This window comes from Aspergillus brunneoviolaceus (assembly GCF_003184695.1).
Source record: "Aspergillus brunneoviolaceus CBS 621.78 unplaced genomic scaffold BO95scaffold_21, whole genome shotgun sequence".
Taxonomy (NCBI): domain Eukaryota; kingdom Fungi; phylum Ascomycota; class Eurotiomycetes; order Eurotiales; family Aspergillaceae; genus Aspergillus; species Aspergillus brunneoviolaceus.
This window is the reverse complement of record NW_020290751.1, coordinates 259,298-279,225: the sequence shown is the minus strand read 5'-3', so window position 1 is coordinate 279,225 and position 19,928 is coordinate 259,298. Positions and strand designations below refer to the sequence as shown.

General features: G+C 54.8%; 6 protein-coding genes across 6 annotated transcripts; 5 read left to right on the top strand and 1 right to left on the bottom strand.

Moving 5' to 3' along the window:
- Window positions 1–1,480: 1,480 nt before the first annotated feature.
- Window positions 1,481–3,296, top strand: BO95DRAFT_493275 (DUF3176 domain-containing protein; the record flags this gene model as incomplete). The annotated part of the gene is made up of 2 exons (XM_025590759.1): window positions 1,481–1,920; window positions 1,969–3,296. The coding sequence occupies 2 exons, from the start codon at window positions 1,481–1,483 to the stop codon at window positions 3,236–3,238; spliced, it is 1,710 nt and encodes a 569-aa protein (XP_025443937.1). The 3' UTR covers window positions 3,239–3,296.
- A 538-nt stretch (window positions 3,297–3,834) lies between these two features.
- Window positions 3,835–5,496, top strand: aglA (putative alpha-galactosidase; the record flags this gene model as incomplete). Its single annotated transcript, XM_025588114.1, has 1 exon — window positions 3,835–5,496. One exon carries the CDS (start codon window positions 3,835–3,837, stop codon window positions 5,494–5,496), a length of 1,662 nt encoding a protein of 553 aa, XP_025443936.1.
- Window positions 5,497–5,899: 403 nt separating this feature from the next.
- Window positions 5,900–8,618, bottom strand: BO95DRAFT_462119 (uncharacterized protein; the record flags this gene model as incomplete). The annotated part of the gene is made up of 5 exons (XM_025588883.1): window positions 5,900–6,006; window positions 6,088–6,355; window positions 6,410–7,445; window positions 7,507–8,278; window positions 8,348–8,618. The coding sequence occupies 5 exons, from the start codon at window positions 8,616–8,618 to the stop codon at window positions 5,900–5,902; spliced, it is 2,454 nt and encodes an 817-aa protein (XP_025443935.1).
- Window positions 8,619–8,870: 252 nt separating this feature from the next.
- Window positions 8,871–11,860, top strand: BO95DRAFT_513103 (purine and uridine phosphorylase; the record flags this gene model as incomplete). The annotated part of the gene is made up of 2 exons (XM_025591585.1): window positions 8,871–9,042; window positions 9,104–11,860. Exons 1-2 carry the CDS (start codon window positions 8,998–9,000, stop codon window positions 11,858–11,860), a joined length of 2,802 nt encoding a protein of 933 aa, XP_025443934.1. The 5' UTR covers window positions 8,871–8,997.
- A 2,477-nt stretch (window positions 11,861–14,337) lies between these two features.
- On the top strand, window positions 14,338–15,721 carry BO95DRAFT_441233 (uncharacterized protein). Its single transcript, XM_025586137.1, has 2 exons — window positions 14,338–15,173; window positions 15,229–15,721. Exons 1-2 carry the CDS (start codon window positions 14,534–14,536, stop codon window positions 15,489–15,491), a joined length of 903 nt encoding a protein of 300 aa, XP_025443933.1. The 5' UTR covers window positions 14,338–14,533; the 3' UTR covers window positions 15,492–15,721.
- A 1,315-nt stretch (window positions 15,722–17,036) lies between these two features.
- BO95DRAFT_513101 (uncharacterized protein) lies at window positions 17,037–19,835 on the top strand (the record flags this gene model as incomplete). The annotated part of the gene is made up of 7 exons (XM_025591584.1): window positions 17,037–17,194; window positions 17,264–17,471; window positions 17,533–17,863; window positions 17,914–18,011; window positions 18,079–18,432; window positions 18,637–18,774; window positions 19,686–19,835. 7 exons carry the CDS (start codon window positions 17,037–17,039, stop codon window positions 19,833–19,835), a joined length of 1,437 nt encoding a protein of 478 aa, XP_025443932.1.
- Between the last annotated feature and the right edge of the window lie 93 nt (window positions 19,836–19,928).

The following is a 19,928-nucleotide window of genomic DNA, read 5'->3' as shown; positions in this document are numbered from 1 at the left end:
ATAAATGGGATGATGAATACCCGGAACATACTGGCTCCTTCGACTGTGATCGCTTGATCCCCGCGAAAAAATCTTATTCCGGCTGCCTTAGCTCTGCTGAGCATGAATACTCACTGTCTCCTTAGTTGAACCAAGCATCCTACCACAGGTCTTATCTTCTTCCCCTTCCTCGAGTATCGACCTCATCAAGCTCACAATCAATTGGCCTATGTCTGAAAGAAAACTCGATTCAAAAAGGTTGATGATTGTTTTCCAATCTGATCCTCAACTTGTTCTTGATTATGCGGTTCCGAAATGAATCCCACTGCCGCAGTGATAAGATCTGGGGCGCTGAAGCGACAAGTTCATTAAGCCAGAGGTAATGCAAGACGCGGCGGACGCAGACTCCAGAAGCAAGGGGCCTGTTCTCTGAGGCTCGAGCTCAGGCACTGAATCTGAAACCATTGTTGAATTTGGTCTATATTCCTCAGTTGATACTCCTCGAGATCATCGCTAGAAGGCATATTGCTAGCCAAGCCACACACAAATTACAGCTTTGGTAGGAAGAATAGGTGGGGGAGGGTATAATAGCAAGTGCTAACAATTTTTGTGCTCCCGTACGCGCAGATCTGTACAAGCCAAGACATCCTGCATATTCACACTTCTGACTGACTAGAGAGAAAAGCTTAACTCGACAACAACTACAAATCTACCTCGAGCCTTTCCTTTTCAGCCTCCATTGTTTACTTGCTCATTGTGTTGGCGCGTGATCAAAGACAGATTCCTTTGCAGACATACTGCCATCACTTATGAATGGCAACTCGATGCACTCCGCACTCGCACTGTGCCTGCTTTGGACTTTTCGCCGGCGTTGAATTTGTTTATGTACGCAGCTTACAGCACATTATCGGTTTTTCGATACTTGACTGGGAGGAGCTCATGTCTGGTAGCCTCGATGCTTGGAGCTTGCTTGGGAGGTTCAACTGGAAATGACACCTCCAAGTCACTCTATCAAAGTGTACTGTACTTGCAGCATGGTAGTTTCCTTCATGGGACGCCTCCTCGGGCAGATCGTCCTTTTTCAGGATAGGCCAAAATCACGTGCTTACCTTCTTTCAAACATAACCAATCATGAGCAAGCTCACCGAAGCCGACTTTCAGGAGAATTTCCCGAAGCAGAAATTCTACACTTGGCTTCGCGCAAATCTCGCCAATCAACTTCCTGTTTCAGCTCCAGTCTTCGCCTCTAACCCCAAACAAGTGTTAAGGATGTTTCAAACTGGTTCATAATGACCTCAAACTGGACCCAAGCTGGAGGCTTTTCCATGGAACAGAGTTGCCGCGCCGCCACAGCGGGTTTTGTGCGCCAAGAGGCACGAGCAGTCAAACGAAGACTCCATTTCCCTCCCCAGTCCCCCTCCCCCATCGCCATGTCTGGGTCAACTCGAACGTGGTGTCAGACCTCTCAATTCCCCAGCTCCCAGTCAACAGCCAAGCCAGGATGAGACATCTCAAGGAGGAGTATGAGCTGGGGTACCACAAAGTGGACGAACCGGGGGAGGCGAACCCCACGCGGAAACGGCCTTTGTCAACCATGCTGTTGCAGCCCCGGGCGGTTGGCCCATGGGGAGCGGGCTGGGTCTTTGAGATCGTGAGCTGTGTCATCGCGGTGGGCGCCCTAGTAGCCATCATCGTCGTCCTGCACACATACGACGGCAAACCCATGCCGGATTGGCCGTACGGCATCACCCTCAACGCCTTGGTGTCACTACTCGTGACGGTCATGAAGGCGGCCATGGTCTACCCCATCACCGAAGGGTTGTCGCAGCTTAAATGGTCCTGGTTCAACCGACAGAACAAGCTCAATGACTTGGCAGTGCTGGACGCTGCTAGTCGCGGTGCCGTCAATGCGGTCTTCGTCTTGTTTCGCTTCCTCCCACGGTGAGCTCCGACAGAATACCAGAAAGAATCAAGCTAACCTATGCACAGCCATCTGGTGACGGTAGGATGCTTCATCCTTGTAGTAGCGGCAGCGATTGCCCCCTTCGTGCAGCAGGTCCTCAGCATCACCTCGCAGCCCATCCACTCGCCGGGCCAGTCCTCGATTCGCGTGTGCAACACGAGCGCGTACGTGGACTACGGCGAAGGGGCAGGACCTGGCATGAACAAAGTGCCGCTCTCCACGGCGGGGGCTATCTACACAGGGCTCTTCCAGAGCACCGGAACAAACAGCCAAGCCCTGACCATGACCTGCCCGACGGGCAACTGCACCTTTGCCCCGTACCAGTCCCTCGGGCTGTGCCAACGATGCGCCAACATCACCGACGAGCTAACCCTAACGACCGCCAACCCGACCAGCACAATGAGCACTTACCACTACAACCTGACCAACGGGTTCAGTTTTTCCACCTCCTGGGGCGGAATCTACCTGATGAACGCGACGACCGGCTTAGACCTGGTGAAGCTCGACGCCTCCGCCCTTCCTCCGCTGATCCTCAACTTCACTGCCATCAGCGCCGCAGGCTACGGCGTGCCGCCCACCATCAGCGCCACCGAATGCGCCCTCTACTTCTGCGTCAAGACCTACTCCGCCTCGGTGCAGGAGGGCGTCTTTAACGAAACCCTGGTCTCGACCGCCACCACCTCCAACTCCTCCACCGCCGCATCGGACATAACGACCGACCTCACCCTCTTCCCGGACCACTGCACCTCCAACCAGACCGCCCACTGCACTTACAGTGTCAGCTGGCTCAGCCGCCTCGCCCTCGCCAACTCCATCACCCCACTCCTGACAGGGAGCGGCTCCCTCTTCATCAGCAACCGCCCCAGCTGGACTTCCGACACCATCCAGGCCCTGTACGGGGTGCAGGGCAACTACACGGACGTCTCGGGGGTATTCACCTCGCTCGCGACGGCGTTGACAACGCACGCGCGCACCGAGGTCTGCGCCGCGGCGGTGAACGGCACGACCTGGACGGTCGACTCGTTTGTGCACGTGCAGTGGCCCTGGCTGACGCTGCCGATTGCGTTGGTGGCCATGACACTGGGGTTCCTGGTGGCGACGGTGGTGCGCACCCGCAACCAGTACATCTGGAAGTCGTCACCGCTGGCGCTGCTGTTCTCGGACGTGAGCCTGGAGGCGCCGCATCAGATGCGCCGCAGTCCGGATCTGAGTGCGATGGTGGCGGCATCGCGGAGTTTGGAGGTGCTGTTGGAGACGACGGAGGGGGGGTCGCGGTTGCGGGCGGTAGCTAGATAGCTTAATGGCTGCCAGAAATGATAATGTTTAATGTATTACGTGGAGTGGATTTGTGCGTGTTGCAGAATAGGGGTGGTGTCTAGCAGGCCGGGGGGAAAGGGGTAGGAAGACACCCTTGCATCAAACCAATCGACCCCGCAATTCCAGCTGCAGTGAAACCCTCCTTACTCAGCGTTCTGACGCATGCTGCAGTCACCACTTACCACTTCACCAGGGCCGGGGCTATAAATAGACCTCGCTAGATTGAATGCTGTCGAGGGTCCTTGCATGAGCGCGAATCAGGGTGGTGGCGTGTATGCGACCCTTGGCTGCGATAAGATTCACCCCCGCAGAATAGATTAATCGACCCGTGCCGAACCTTGTTCCCCAGTCAGCGACCAGCCGGGCTGCCCTGCCGACCTGATAAGCAAAACCGCGATAGCTTAGCTTAGTGCAAGCTGCAGCCGACATGGCACGGTGGTATTCGCGCTGCTGTAGCTCGCAGGCGAGCGGGGAAGCGTCTCCCGACCAGGTCTTTAGCATATAACCCGATGCACCCACCACCCACACACCCAATTCACTCGCAAGCCATCACTGCACCCACCACACCCACCAAAATGCGTCCCCCAGTCCAAGTAACCCTAACTTCCGCTCCCTTCCTCCTCACCCTCCTCCTCCTCCTTCTCCTCACCCCCCCATCAACCGGCACAATCACCAACCCCACCACCCTCCCCACGCCCCCGATGGGCTTCAACAACTGGTCGCGCTTCATGTGCGACCTCAACGAAACCCTCTTCGTCACCACCGCCACCGCCATGCAGACCACCGGCCTGCAGGCCGCCGGATACACGCGCCTCAACCTCGACGACTGCTGGATGGAAACGGCGCGGCTCCCCAACGGCTCGCTCAGCTGGAACACGACCAAATTCCCGCGGGGGATCCCGTGGCTCGCCGCGCACCTGGGGTCGCTCAACTTCACGCTGGGCATCTACCAAGACGCTGGCAACGCGACCTGCGGCGGGTACCCGGGCTCGTACGGCCACGAAGCCCTGGACGCAGCCACCTTCGCCGAATGGGGCATCGATTACCTCAAGCTAGACGGATGCAACGTGTTCCCGGCGGCGAACCGCACCCTGCAGGAGGAATACCGCCACCGCTACGCCAACTGGCACACCATCCTCAGTACGCAAGCGGCCCAGGCCCAGAACCGCAAACCCCTGATCTTCTCCGAAAGCGCACCCGCCTACTTCGCGGGCACCGCGGATAACACGGACTGGTACAAGGTCATGGCCTGGGTCCCGCGCTACGGCGAGCTGGCCCGCCACTCCACCGATATCCTGGTGTATGCCGGCGCCGGCAGCGCGTGGGACAGTATCGTCAACAACTACGATTACAACGTGCTGCTCGCCCGCTACCAGCGGCCCGGGTACTTCAATGATCCGGATTTCTTGATCCCCGATCATCCCGGGCTGACGCTGGCTGAGAAGAAGAGTCACTTTGCGCTGTGGGCGGTTATGGGCGCGCCGTTGATTATTAGTGCCTATATCCCCGGGTTGGGGGAGGAGGTGGTGCAGGTGTTGCGGAATGAGCGGTTGATTGCTGTCGATCAGGATGCGTTGGGGCTGCAGGCGACGCTTGCGGTGAGGGGGGTGGCGGAGGGGGTGGATGTTTTGACTCGGTCGTTGGGGGATGGCGGGAGGGTCGTTGCGGTGCTGAACCGGGGGAATGGGACGGTGGATTTGGGGGTTGCGGTGGAGAGGTTGGGGCTGCAGGCGGGGTGTGAGTATGAGGCGGAGGATCTCTGGGATGGGCGTGTGGTCAGGGTGGAGGGCAGTTTGGTGGTGGAGGGGCTGGAGAAGCATGCGACGGGGGCCTGGAGGGTTAGGGTTCCGCATGGCTGTAAGGTGGTCCCCACGGGCATCGTGTTCAATACCGCGTCTGGGCGGTGTTTGACGGCTGTGGAGGGAGAGGGGGAGGGGAAGGGGGTTGGGTTTGAGACGTGCGAGGCGCTGGATGCGCAGGTCTGGCAGGTCACGGCGCAGGGCGCGCTGCGGCCGCTGTCGAACACGGCGCTGTGCTTGACGGCGGCGGCGGAGGAGGTGAGCTTGCAGGCTTGCAAGGGAGGGACGGACCAGAAGTGGGAGTATGCGATTTCTGGGAATCTGAGGAATGCGAAGACCGGGGAGTGTCTCACCGAGGGAGACGCGCTGGTGGGTGCTTGTTTGGTGGAGGCGGATACTCAGGTCTTTGGCTTGCCGAGTGGTGTTGCTCTGGTGTGATTTTATAGGGTTGGTTAGAATATACAAGTGTAGGTTGGCACCAGATTGGTTTAGTATGCAGCAGCTGAAAAACGAATATCGCCAGTTGGTTGATACCATTTCTCTCATCAGATTAAACGGATTATGGCTGGATAGTGGCTAGTAGATCAGTTGCCTCATTCACCCTCGCACCAGCTTCTTCTCCCTCATGACATTCCGTATCTAGTCCCCTCTCGTCCTGGCCAGCAGACGCCAAGGTACAGATATTCTACCAGGATGAAGACTCTGTCATGACTATTCCTTGATCGTGGGGGCGACACTCGTCCCTGGAATCGCTAACCCCAGCCCTCTACCTCTGCCTCGATTCTTTTCTCCGTTGAGAACAAAACATATCCTTCTTGTAGGTGCCAGACGTACGGCGAGGTCAATATTTTTTCCCCTTGGCAGCCTTCTTGGGCATCACCTTGCCCCCCACCATCCACATTGCGAATGACCCAGGATCGGGCGCCCGTGGCTTAGGCATGTCGTGCCCTGCTTGTTGTTAATAGGCCGGCTTACTCATTTGCTTCGATGCGCAAAAGGCCGCGGCGACTTATCAGAGAAAAGACCTACCTGCGGTTTCTGGGCCCGTGGGCTGTACTGAGACCGCCTCATTGTCAGGCGGAACCGAGGGCTCACCTGGTGACGAAGGCGTGACTGGCCTTCCGGAAAGTGGCCACATATGCATGGTGATAACCCAACCTGGTTGAATAGAAGATTCCCAAATTTGAGGTAGAATGATATCTCCATTGGGACCGACCAAATCATAATGCCCTGCCGCAACGTGAGACTCTAGCTCCTCCATGTATGAAAAGGACTGTCTTATGAGACTTTCCATGCCCTGAACCGGATTTCGATCAGCGAAGAACATACAGATGGGATTCGATTCTCCTACCTCCCACGTGCGACATGCGTCAAATGGAAACGAGAGTCTCCTCCCTACTGCATCCCTGAATTTGACAGTCAACCTTGTGCGGTCTGGGCTGTCTGAAGCCTCCTTTCGCGCGACTTCCAGCAAGCGGGCGGCGCTGGATGTCCTGATTTCTGAAGTCGTGTCTTCTTCGGCTGTCGCTCGTTGAAGCCTTGAAGCAGTTTCCTCTCGCCCGGGGCTTCCAGCCCTTTCTTCCATAATCAACTTTTCCAAGCTAGCAATTAACTCACCCTTGGCGGAATCGCTGGACGTCATATCTAGACTTGCAGGAGGCGATGATGGATATGACTGAGCTGGGTCATTAGATGCATCGATTGTTCTGTCGATGCCGACTTGCTCAGCTTTACTTTCGATCAAAGAGTTTTTCGAAGCGGATAATTGATTTTTCTCAATTGTCTCAAATAATTTTTGTAACTCCGCAAACAGTGGGACATCTCGCTTAGGTCCAGAATCAGCAGCAAAAGAAGGCACTTCATCATGATGCGAATCGAATGGGTTATGGGGCTCATCGGCCGAGTCGAACGAAAGGTCACCATCGAAATCATTGAGTGTGCTGCGGCTTCCTCTTTCGCCGTCGCTTGATGGTAGTGATCCATCCTCCCCAGAAGCTTGAGCGTTATATTCCACGAACGGCAGCGACTGAAGAGCTAGATACCGGAGATGACTTGCAATATGGTCTTCAATAGGAATATTCAACTTAGCGGCCTCAGCGCTGCATAGTGGGCAGGTTACAAAGAGCGGTCCAGACGGCTGGCTGCCACGTTCGGTCAGGTAGCGAAGCTGAGACTCCGATCCCTTGTGCTTGTTCCGGATATGGTCCAAATAGTCGGCTTGGTCCTCGAAGATCAGGATCCCATGAGCCTTGGCTGTGCAGCGCCATCGAACCTTGTGCTCGCGCAGGTGGTTGAGCCATTCCTCACTGTGACTATACAATATCATATTCGTGGCGCATTCTTCAAAGAGGCAGACATATGCGTCTAGATCGTGTTTGAGATGGTTCCTGATGGGCCGAGAAGAATTAATCTTGTTGTCCTGTTCTCTATGCAGCCACCACTACTCACCTCCATTTACGATCGTCCATCACATCCGCCCCGGAGAGGGTGCAACAGCAATAAGGACAGACGACCTCCGAGTTTCTCAAGATCGCGTACCTATCTGCAATGATATTCTCTCGTCGGCCAAGCTCCGCATCCTGGCTACTCGAGTGCTGACTGCCATCCTCGATGGATGTGCTCCGCTCTTTCTCTAGAGTCTCAAGCCGCTCGATGATCTCACCTTTTGGCGCGGGAGGATATAGAGACTCTTCTTGGGTGTTCATGCGGGTGGTCCTTGTGGTCCCCAGGACCGAGGGAGCCGATGCCTTTCTAAATTGCTCGGGAGTCAGCGTGGTCGCTGAGGTGGTGGCCCTCGACCCCGAAGCACTGCGAGCGGACGTTCTTTCTCGTTTCTTAACATGCTCGTGGTCCACCTCCGGCTTCTGACCTTGATCCTCGGCGTCTCGCCCGGGCACCGACTGGTCCATTCTCGCCTTGTCATGACGAAATCGTCGATATAGCACACGCTTCCTACGCAGCAACATTGCTGTTGCCAGTCGCTCCCTGAGCCAGTCATCACACTTTGGCCACTTCCTTCGAATTACCTCGGCGGCAAAAGTATCCCGCCACGCTGCCCCGACATCGTTACCCTCCTCGTCCTCAATCCGAAAGTGCTCTGCGGCCCTCAAGTTTTGACTATCGCGGCTGGCTCTCCGAATCGTGTTTGACAGTCGATACAGCAGCGTCAGGTCCTTTGCTATGGCCGATAGATCCCGTTCCTCATTCTGTTGCGATAGATCTGACAGCGCAGACCGTCGTTAAAGGATGAAGAGCGCAATACGGATTGAGAAGCAGTCTGCCTACTCACAGTGGTGCAGATGATCGTCCAATGTCTCCAGTAGCCCCCGCACCAAACGTTGAATCTCGGGTACATAACGAAGGCGATGGTCCAAGGAGGCTCTGCGCGGGGCGAAGACTCCTGTTTCTGAAGCCCATATTGAAAACCGTCCGAGCTGATCCTGAAGAAGCATGATCTCCCGGGGCGCCAGGTTGACTGGCTGCTGAATGCATTGCTGTGCTGAGTCTAGAAATATCCTTGCTGCTGTGGTGATCGATACATATGACTGCTCGTTCTCCATGATATCGACCGAGGGAAGTCACTCTGGGATTGCAGAGGAAGGAAAGGTAGGATGCAGTTGCACCTCCCATTATTACCTTCAGGATATGCGGGGATGACTTCTGCAAGGCTGCAAGGCCGCAAGGCAATGGCCCGGTTTTACCCCTCTCTTTAGCGCCCGGCCAGTTCACATCTTCCATTCTCCGATCTTCCATCTACCTCTCTTACCCATTCACACTCACTACCATACCTCATGTACCCATCACTGTGATATCTGCTAGACCAATTCAGCACAAGTAGATGCTATGGCTTGCATTATCGCCCACAAGTGAGCCAATCCGTTAAATGGTGCTCACCAGTGCACCTTTCAAGCCAGGCATATCATTCAGAGAGCATGCAAAATGGAACTCGTATCGACTTACGGCGAGACCGATTTTGCTGTCTTGGTGAGATCTCTCCATCCTCCACACCGGTGTGAAATGTGCAGTACTCATGGACAAGCCACAGCAAGCGCGGTCGAGAGTCTCTTCCCTCCTGGAAACTTTCGTCCTTTTCCGGGAGATCGCCGATTGTCTGACGAGTTGCGAACAAGATCGAATTCTCCGACAAAGCTACCGCTACCTTCATGTTCAAATTCTCCTCCTGAGCGAGCAGGTCGAGTCTTCGCACTTTCCGTCCAAGTCAATCGCCTTGGCCCCGCTGGCCTGGCTACTCCTCAAGCGATTCACCTCTTTGCTTCGTCCACCGGTCAAGAATAGTCTACAATCCCCGGCCGGAGCACTACAGAGGCTGGCGGATGTACAGGCAGGATGGGGCCGTTTGACGTCCTGGTCGGAGAAGATCGCATACAGCAGAACAAACCTCGCCTGGGAGACCAAACAGTTGTGGGATGAGGTAGCCCTCTTCCTGGAAGAATGCGCGGACGCGCTTGATGCGCCCGGGCCCGATGCCGTCGGCGAGTCACGGCCTCCCATCGCAAGGGTCAATGTCTCAATACCCACTTCCGTGCACGTGGAAGCGAACTTGGTCTTCGATGCGCTCCTCGCCAGTGCCCAGGCGTGTCACTGCCTGCCGTGCCACACCTATACCGCGCGACTGCGGCTGGCGACTTACCGCAGCCGGCGGCCGTTGGAGCAGAAATGTGTGTTTAGCCTCATGCTTAGCCCGAATGAATCGTACTGGCAAGAAGTAGTGATTCACGCTGCGATACCGGAAAAGACCTCAAAGGTACGCATTGCGGTCAAGGAAAGCACACCGAGGAAGAGGCGGGGGGAGACCTCCATTCTAATCAACAAGCTATGCGACCATGTTAGCCCCCAGCACTTCCGCCGCTGCCTCAACATGGAAGTGGAGAATGGGAAACTCCGGAAGTTCAAATCCGCAGACAGCCAGATGCAGCTGAAGACTATCCCAGTCCGTCTCGAGCGAATTCTGGAAGCCCACCCGAAGAGCTTGGGAGATAGAATCAAACGGGTGTTAGCGGTCCTGCTGGGGCATTGCGTCCTGCATCTGTATGGAACCCCTTGGCTGCGACCGGCTTCATTCAATTCGTCCAATATCATCTTCCTTGGCACCTCCGCCTCCGTGCCTTTGCAGCCCTTCATCCATTCCAGGGTCTGGGCACGGTTTCATGGTGATGATCAGTCGGACGATGAGGAGTGTCGCGACCCTGATGACCTCCCATTGCATCCACGTCCCGGCCTCGTCATGTTGGCGATCCTGCTCATTGAGATATACCAGGCAACCTCAATACGTTCCTTGGTCCGCTCCTATGGTGCCGGCTGGGAATCATTGGAGCTGCTGGACGAAAATTCTCGTTTTCATCTCGCGCGAGAGGCTTTTAGAAAGTGTAGCCCCAGTTTCTCCGATAATTACCGCATCGCGGTGGCCCGCTGTCTAGATGTCCAGTTCGGAATCGACGACGAGGACAACGAACTGGAAGATCACGACTTCAAAGGGCTTGTCTATATGGAGATTGTGCAGCGTCTCGAGGCCGAGCTTAGACAAGGGTTCAGTGATATGTCTCTTGACCACTTGGATGACATCGCGCCGAAGATGGATCTTAACAGCTTGGAAACAATCAGGCTCCCCGACTCGAATGAGTTTGAGGTAGACCTATTACAGCCAGCGGCTGTCACCGCTGGATCACGATCCTCGGCCCCAGCGCGAGAGCTTTCGATCCCCGGATCGATGCCTCCACAACTCAACCAGTTTGATACCCGTGTTTCCCATTATTCATCACCCGAACCCGTCCAGCGGAGCAGATCTGTTCCCATCCCACGAACTCAATCCCCAAAAAGGTTCGCATGTGGCGATTACACGGTGGGGTGGATCTCTGCGCTCGACAAAGAGATGGCGACCGCGCAAGCAATGCTGGATGAAGAACATGGCCTTCCGCACGACTACCGCTTCGACAACAACACCTATACCCTCGGATGCATCGGCACGCACAATGTCGTCCTCACGTGTCTGCCGGATGGAATCATGGGCACGACGGCCGCCGCCATCATCGCTCAGCGGATGTGCCAAACGTTTCCCCATATTCGCATCGGACTCATGGTGGGCATCGGAGGCGCGGCACCCAGCGTCACGCATGATATTCGACTGGGGGACGTGATCGTCGGGACCCCGCACCATGGGCAGTCAGGCGTAATTCAGTACGACTTTGGCAAGCGCACCGAGGCGGGCCGGATTCACATTGTCTCGGCGCTGAATCGACCGCCGGATGCTCTTCTGACCGCAGTCAACAGCCTCAAATCCAAACATTTCCTCTACGGCCCTGGCTTGACCCGGTACCTCGATGCAATGGTCCATCGCTACCCGCTTCTGCAGGCCGAGTTCGCGTACCCTGGCGCCGGGCATGATCACCTCTACCAATCGGACTATGGCCACCCCAGTCCCGCCGGATCATGCTCAACCTGTGACCCAGCACGCATCGTGCCCCGAGCCCCGCGCGCCACCACGGCACCCATGGTCCATTACGGGCTGATCGCCTCGGGCAACCAGGTCATGAAGCATGGGCCGACACGCGACCGGATGCAGGCGGAACTGGGCATCCTCTGCTTCGAGATGGAAGCGGCGGGCTTGGTGGATAGTTTCCCGTGCCTCGTCATCCGGGGGGTTAGCGACTATGCTGATTCGCATAAGAATGACCGCTGGAAAGGGTACGCGGCAGCGGTGGCCTCGGCTTATGCGAAGGAGCTCCTGGTCTCGATGTCCGGAATCTCTCACTCCAGAGACGGTGCAGGATGGACCGATCCATGAGCCTTGGCTTATGATCCGAGGCGTCATATGCAATTTCCCGCCTGAAGTAGCACGATCACCTTGCTTTGCGTCAAGTAGTTGAGTGATGATCTCACCACAAGGTATTATAGTGGAGGTCTACAAACGCGACCTGCAGATACTCAATAATCCTTCTGACCGCATCGCGCTCAAGCTCGTCATGCCGCTTTCCCTCCTATGCGTGAGATATGCATTTTTTTAGAACATGGGTCACCTCACCAAGGCGGAGAACAAAGTCTACATCACCCATTCCGGCCACCGACTCGCCATGGTCGCGCGTACAGTCCTAGTCCTTCACTCCTCATTCCCTGACAGCTTCTGGCAGCCGAGGCCTGGTTAGATACTGTCAGGAACCAGCCACTCTCTCCTGAGCTGGCGCTAGGTGGTGGACCAGGGACTTTGTCCCCCGCCCCCCACTCATCTCGCGCCCCAATCACCTGTTAGGATGAGTGGAATGGCTCTTCCTTCCGGTGACCTTGCAATGGGAGCAAGGATCTCTAGCCGTTCTAATACCTATCAGGGCAGCGCCGGAACCTCCATGAATGATTCGCGATCAACGCTGTTCGATCAGATATAATCGTCTGATGTCCTCCTATGCAGGTGGCGTTGACAATCGAATCGATGATTTCAGAAGCAACACAGACAGTCGTCACCAGGTAAGATCTTGTTGATGCAGGTTCAAAAGTGTGTCCTCCTTGGCAGTCACCCCGGTATTTAACACAAGCCAATCAGCAAAGGTACAAGTGTAAACTATCTTGTATGCCTATCGCTCACTTACAGCGGGGCCAGATATAACTATATAGGAGTTCAGGTACCCGAGAGATGAAAGTATGTTAGGCTTGGCTGATTGAGCCACATCAGGTCATTTTGGTCTCCTTACTATCATCTTCGATGAGGTGTACTGTACATACACACGTATATATAGTTGTGAATCTAGACAAATCTAACTCTTCATGATTGATATCTCGTCCTGACAATGTTCTGAGATCCGATGTTGTAGGTTAGACACCTTGCCAATTCATCGCAATTTGAAGTGTTCCTTTGCAACCCTTGTGCTGTATGCTTAATGTGTCCACCAAATTTTAGTTTTTTCCTTTTTTTCTTGCTTGCCTCTCGACCCACTCACGTGATCTAGACCCATGAGTCGAAACTAACCTAGATGAAACTTTGACCTCAACAACAAAGTCCAATACTACCTGATTGGTGGTCTCGTATTAAGCTATAGCAGAACGATTAAGGTGGATTCCCTGGCGGGTCCGACCCAGTCCATTCGGCTCCGCCGAAGCCCGAAGACCGGATGAGTTGGGGCTGTCGGGCAATCCGCACACACTCAAGGTTTCAACCTATCTGCAAGAATCTGACTTTTCGAAGTGGAATAACAAAAAGAGCGAAACAGAAGTTGCATATGTTGCTTTACTTCGGGGCTGTCTTCACACACATCCGACGAGCCGGAGCGAGTATACATAGTAGACAGGGTTGTTTGTTTAGACTGTTGGTTGAGGGAATAAGGCAGTGGGCCCGGGTCGGAACAACCTCATCCGTCGGGGTAGGTTACCCTGCATCCTTCGTCTCCACCGACCGCCCGGCTCACCGCTGAGAAACTGAGGGTCATTGAGGACACCCGACACGCCCAGCCAGCGGAGGTTAGCCCTACCTGACCTACCTGACTCTGTGAATGTTCCAGTGTGCAGGATTGACTGATTCTTCACGATTTTTCGAACATTTTCAAGGGAAAAGAGAAAGAGAAAAGAGAAAGAAGTTTCGTCTCTTCGTCAGCTAGAACTCAGGGTCTCACCCACTTTATCTCCATCCTGGGACTCCGGGGCTGTGTCCCTGCTTTTGAATCCTGGTGATAAAGGAGCGGGAGCGAAGGAAGAAGCTATCGTGGACCTTAACCCCGCTTAGGAAAAGTAAGCATCCTTTCCCACACTAGAGAGTTTGACCCATGTACACCTGCCCTGCTTCGTATTCTGACGCAGTCCTGGTGCAGTGCAAGGGGGGCACTTCAAACTCAGCATCTTCAGACCTGAAGAACCACACTCACCCTGGTAAGGCAACGGTTTGATCTCGAATCATGAAACGAGTTGAGCCTCACCACGCCCATGTATCCTATTTCTAGCCGCATGAGCCACGACCTTGGCACGTCCCACCCATCAACAAAAAGCAGGCGGAGCGGCCCCCAGGCTAAAATAGTGGCTGATGGCCCATCCTTCACTTGGCATCTGGCAATTTAAACTCAACTCACCGGGTCGAGGACGAGGACGAGGAAGGACGAGGCTGACAACCTTACGAAGCAAGTGGAAGTCTGGGCACACCGAATCCCGGACCCATCCTGCCAATCACCGCCGGGCACGAAGGCTATGCCATGCGGGCCACGATTTTAGGGGTCACTGGGCTCGTGATCGTCATCCGTGTTTAAATAAAGTCGGCAGCAGCGTTTTCGCGGACAGTGGGGCTGACAGCTCTTTCTTTTCTGGAGGAAATTACCCTTTTCCCACGCGGGCTGTCGCAAAACCCTTGTTGACATTTTTTGCGATCGAAACACACACCCCTAACACACCACCCCTGCTGCACCCGACCGTTCTTCACACTTCTGCATCAACACAGCATACAGCACACAGCACACAGCACACAGCACCGATCACACTCACAACCATGACCACCTGCAAAAGCGGTTCCTCGCCGGACTGCAACTTCACCTGCCCCAACGGCGGCTCGTGGTTCGTCTGCGACACGGCGCCGTACTTTGTGGGCTGCTGTGCCTCGGACCCCTGCCACAACACCACCAGCCCGGCCTGCCCCAGCCTGTACGCCGCCTCGTTCAACGGCGCCATCTTCGACGAGATCCTCCCCAACCGCTGCCTCGACAACCCCAGCTCCGACTGGTACACATGCAACGGCACCTCCCCGAGATTCCTGGGGTGCTGCAGTAGCAACCCCTGCAGCGACGGGTGCCCGGACGACGACCTCCTGCCCGCGGCCTGGAGCTCCTCCTCCGCCGGCCAACTCAAGCTCTTCCAGGACAACGCCAGCGCGACGGCAACCGCCTCCCCGACCTCGACCTCCACACAAACCTCCTCCCCTGAAGACTCATCAAGCCATCACTCAAGCCTGTCGGGCGGCGCGATCGCCGGAATCGCCATCGGGGCTGCTGCGCTTGTCGCCTTCATCGTGCTCGCCATCTTCTTCCTCCGCCGCCGCCGTCGACGGGAAGCCACCGCCGCCGAAGCGGAGCGCCAACACATGTACCCCGGGGAGTACGGGTATCACAGTCCCCAATCCTCACCGTATCAAGGTTCGTCCCAGCCATCCCGTTCTTCTCACCGCGCAGGGTGCTAAACAACGAGTAGATTCGCACATGAGCAGCCCCGACCCAGCCAGCAAATACCCCTCCGGCTCGACGGGCGGCTTCACCATGTCCCCGCCGGCCTCGCACATCGGCCCCGACGGCCGCCCCGTCTCCGAGATCTACTCCCGCGACGAGGACCATCTCCGCCCCACCCACGGGCTGGGCCTGTCGGCCCCGACCAAAGTGCAGCCCATCCCCGAGCTGGATAGCACGCAGCCCCGCACGACGGAGGTGCATGAGCTGGATGGGTTGAATGCGCGGTAGGGCGGGTGGTTGGCACGATACCGTATTTGCCGTTTTTGATGCCTCTGATCATGGGTATAGATGAGAGCGAGCGGATGTGGTGGACTATAATTATTTTATTCTCTCTGTGTGATCGGGATCTTTGATGAGATACAGGGCCATGGCACCCGGAGGATGTAATATGAGTATGAAATTTTGTACATAGTGTGGGAAAAGTGCGAGCTTATAGACACAATATCTATAGATTTGTGGGTTTCTCTGTACAGGGGGTTGTTGCGGATAAGTAAGGGGCACCGTGCGTGGAATGCTGCCCCCCTCATTCTTGGGGGAGGGCGAAGGGCCGGAGATCCCCGGCTGGCGGGAGTGGGATCTCCGATCGTAGCATCGCGGTATGTACGAATATGGATGCAGTTTCGGATATGAGGATCAGGGATGCGGTTTCGCTTGACACTGCTTTGTAGCTTGCACTGTGTTGGATTATTCAAAGCATCTGATTGGTCGACGATGGAAGATGGTAAGCAGTGGCTGTTTTCTCGAAGGATGTGAGGGAAGAAGCAGGTTGGGTATGGTACAATTTCGAGTTCGGCTGCGTAGAGCTGATGAATGTAGAAGTATGTCAGACTTATGCCGATTTGTAGTCGATATGTCTATAGAACGAGGGTACTGGGAAAGGCAAGTTGTGTTGACGACACCTAAAATTGCACTGAAGTTTAATATCTCATGTACTGTATGTAGTGGCAACTGATGATATGCTGTTCAAGTAGCTGTTATACTTGTTCTAATGGTCTGTACTTTCACCGTGCTGAAGCGTTCAGATGCTACAGTTTACCGTCAGGTTGTTTAGGTTCCCTGTGCCATGATTGGAAACAAGCAGTATCGAGCAGAACTAGCGTATGATAGCGCAGACAAAGCACTCTGTTCTTAAAGCAGATACCACCTGGAGCCTATCCTGCAGGAAGATGTCTGCTAGCAGTACTCTTTTGGCGAACAACAATGATGAGAGAAAACTCCGACACTCTTCTGTCTCGAAGTCCAAATACGGTATACCAACGGGGAACCTTATGAGCAGCAGGGTGACGAGCAGCAGCGGAAGAAGCGGAAGCTTGCTTAGTTAATTTGAGTTGGCTAGTGCTGTAGAGCCAGCCATACATTGTAAAAATCCAATACAATTGATTGTGTGAATCGGATTCCTATTTCCATTTATCGATACAATTTGCAGGGGCAAGCAAGGGGTTAGGGTTACGCTTCGCGTGGGCTGCCGACGAACCTTGTAGATCCTTTCACCCTACTTTAGTTGACATTCTTTCAACGGCCACTAGTGCACCCTTCCTGAATTCATTGGCGGAAGACTCCTGCCTGGATCTTTGGCCCACTTAAGATGCATTCTTTAAGGTTAAGCAGTAACGAACCCATGAACTGACAATGCAGCCCGTATAACAAGGAGTTGCCCCCTGCTATGTGGGAAGAAAGTTTCTTTGTTCTTGCAGCCAGCTTTCCCGGCGAGTGTCGAAATCTTTGGTCAAGTTTGTCAAGGGTCTGCGGTCATAATTCCGTTGAGGTGTCACAATGGCAGCGATGATGTACTGGATCTCGCTGCTGGCGGCGGCTTGGACAGCCCTAGCTAAAGCCACCACTACAACCTCGTTCGAGCTCTGCAATACCGAATACGCGTCCACGTCTTGCAGCACGGTCAGGACAGTCAACAGTCTTTCTACTGCCACGAGGTAGGTATACCCATCTGGTGCTTGCTTGGACGATTTTGCAGTTTGAGCTTGAGCTAACTCTGCCTCCAGTGTTGCCGTCCTCACGACCACGTCAACTCCCACGGTTACCTCAACCGCCGCCGCGAAGACCATCACCTCGGTGGTGACCGATACTGTCTCCGCAACCACAATCCTTGATCAAAGCACAAGCACATTCTCCACCACCATCACGTCCACTATAACCTTGACGGTCCAAGACATCGTCACGGACACTGAGACCGTCACCAGTGATACTACAGTAACGCCCCTCTTCCCCTCCTTGAAGTTGTTCAAATCTTTCTAAGCTTAACAATCAATAGATTACCTCAACACCCACAAGCACCGTGCCCGCCCCGGCCGGATTCACCCCTGCCTCTGCCCTAAGCCAGTCCTCCGCCACCATCCAAGGGGTCAAACAAACCGCCCTCGTCAAAGCCAACGACGCATCCACCCCCCAGGCGATCACCATCCACGCCGCCCAATCCACTGCGATTGTAGAGGCAGAACCCAGCTACGCCAGCGTCGTGACCTGCGTCGGCCTGGTCGAGATCCTCTCCACCAGCACAGTAAACAAACCCGCCACCCAGACACACACTGTAGTCGTGACCCCGTCCGCTAAAACAACGACATCAACCGCCCACATCACCACAAGTAACTTCCCCAGTTCTTCCCCTCAGCAGAAAAACACTGACACAGAAAAGCAATAACCCTCGTCCCCATCCCCGCCTCCACAACCCTAACCTTCACCACCAACTTCATCAAATCCACCGCCGTCGTAACCACCACCACCTCCACAGAGGTAAACCCCCCTACCCCTCCCCCTCATGCTATATCCTACACCTATACCTGCGTACTAAAATAGACAGACAACAACAAACACCGCAACAGTCCAAGCCCCCGCCCAAACCCAATACGCCGCCTGCGGCCCCGGCAACCAGATCACCACCGTCAACGGACGCAGCATCACCGAGGTGGTGGTCACGGGGAACTACGAGACTAATTCAGCGTCGACGCCGTATGACTGCTGCGTCGCGTGCATCGACCACTCCACCCCGTGTGCCGGGTATCTGTCGGCGGAGGGGGCGGGGTGCTACCTTCTGCTGCCGGGGGGTGCCAACAATGCCACATGTAGTCCGTCGAATCGGGATACCGCGTCGGTGGATTTGGGGAACGGGGTTGGGGGATTCACGGTGGGGAATTCGGGGTGTGGGTCGTTCGGGGTGCGGGAGATTTCTTAGTATCGCTGGATAGTGATGATAAGGGGTTGAGTGCGTTTATTGATGCAGTATATTGCAGTCAGCTATGACTAAAAATGCTAGCCATGTAGAGAGCGAACGGAGAGGAACAATACTCCACATGATTTGTCAGATCGTTACCTAGTAGATACCTCAAGATCCCGGTCGGTTCACTCCTTCAGTTTCTAGGTGCTCTTGCAACCTTTCCGCATAGTCCGCAAACAAGTTCTTACGCTCTCCGAAAGCCGCATTCAATATATCCAGCAGAATCCTCCGACCTCCAGTGACGCCGCGAATGGCCGGATCTGCGCCTGCGGCGACCAGAAGGTGGATGATCTCGGCATGACCCCCCCCCCCCCCCCGGCCCGCTATAAAAAAAAAAAAAAAAAAAAAAAAAAAAAAAAAAAAAAAAAAAAAAACGTCTGCACCACTCACCCTTCCCGTCGCGAGGAGAAGTTGAACAACTCCAAGATGCCCGTGGAGCACCGCTTCCGACAGCGCCGTGTGTCTCTGATAGGGATTGTTGATGATCCCCGGTCTCGTCCCGGCGGCTAGTAAGAGCTTAACAACGGCCGCATCGCAGGTAAGAATGTTGCCAGGCCGCCGCTAGTCCAAGCATGGCCAGGTAGCGGGCGGCTTTCTCTGTTCGACCAGGGTTAGAACGCTCCAGCCTGAGGCAGAAAGGTCTCTAGCTGCTGCCTCAGGCTTCAACGGCAAGGTTGATGCGGAGCAGAGTAGTTATACCAGTACAGTACATCAACGCAGACGCTCAACTTGGATGGTTAGTTCGCTACAACATTGAATTTGCCGCCTGACTGATGTATATCAGTCACAATAGTCGGCTCTAAGCCCCTTCGCGTGAACACTTTCTGATCGTGGCAGTGATGGTTGCCGGCAGCAGCGATGCATCCTAATTGGGGCTGTGCCGAGGAAGAAAGGCACTGTGGATGGTATTCCAACCTGTGATGAGCTGACCTCGAGATTCTAATATGAGTGACCATGTCCAGACCACATCGGGGTCGATTATTTGAAGGATCGCAGCTCTACAGCCAAATACTGAGTATCTCAATCCGAGCATGAGAACTGTATCAGACGAGGCGATGGAAACATGCCGGGGCAGAATCAAGCAATTACAGAATTATAGGCTGTGGGCCTTACGGACATCCTATTCGGCCACGGTGTCTCTGAATCACCTCAGTGATCAACCAACCATCCGACCCCTCTAATACTTGGTTAAGTGCCTTTCTGCCATCCACGCCATAGACATCCAGATCCGCTCCGGCGGCACGCAGAAGATCAACGACTTCAACATGTCCCCGCTCAGCCGCTCTGAAAACCAGCGGAACGCCTGCCGTATCCCTGCAATTGAGATCCACCCCCTCGACTAACAGGAATCAGGATTCTTTTGAGTAAATAATCGGCTACATTAGTATCTTCGTATATATATATATATATACATATGTATTTGGCTGAGCGGTGCT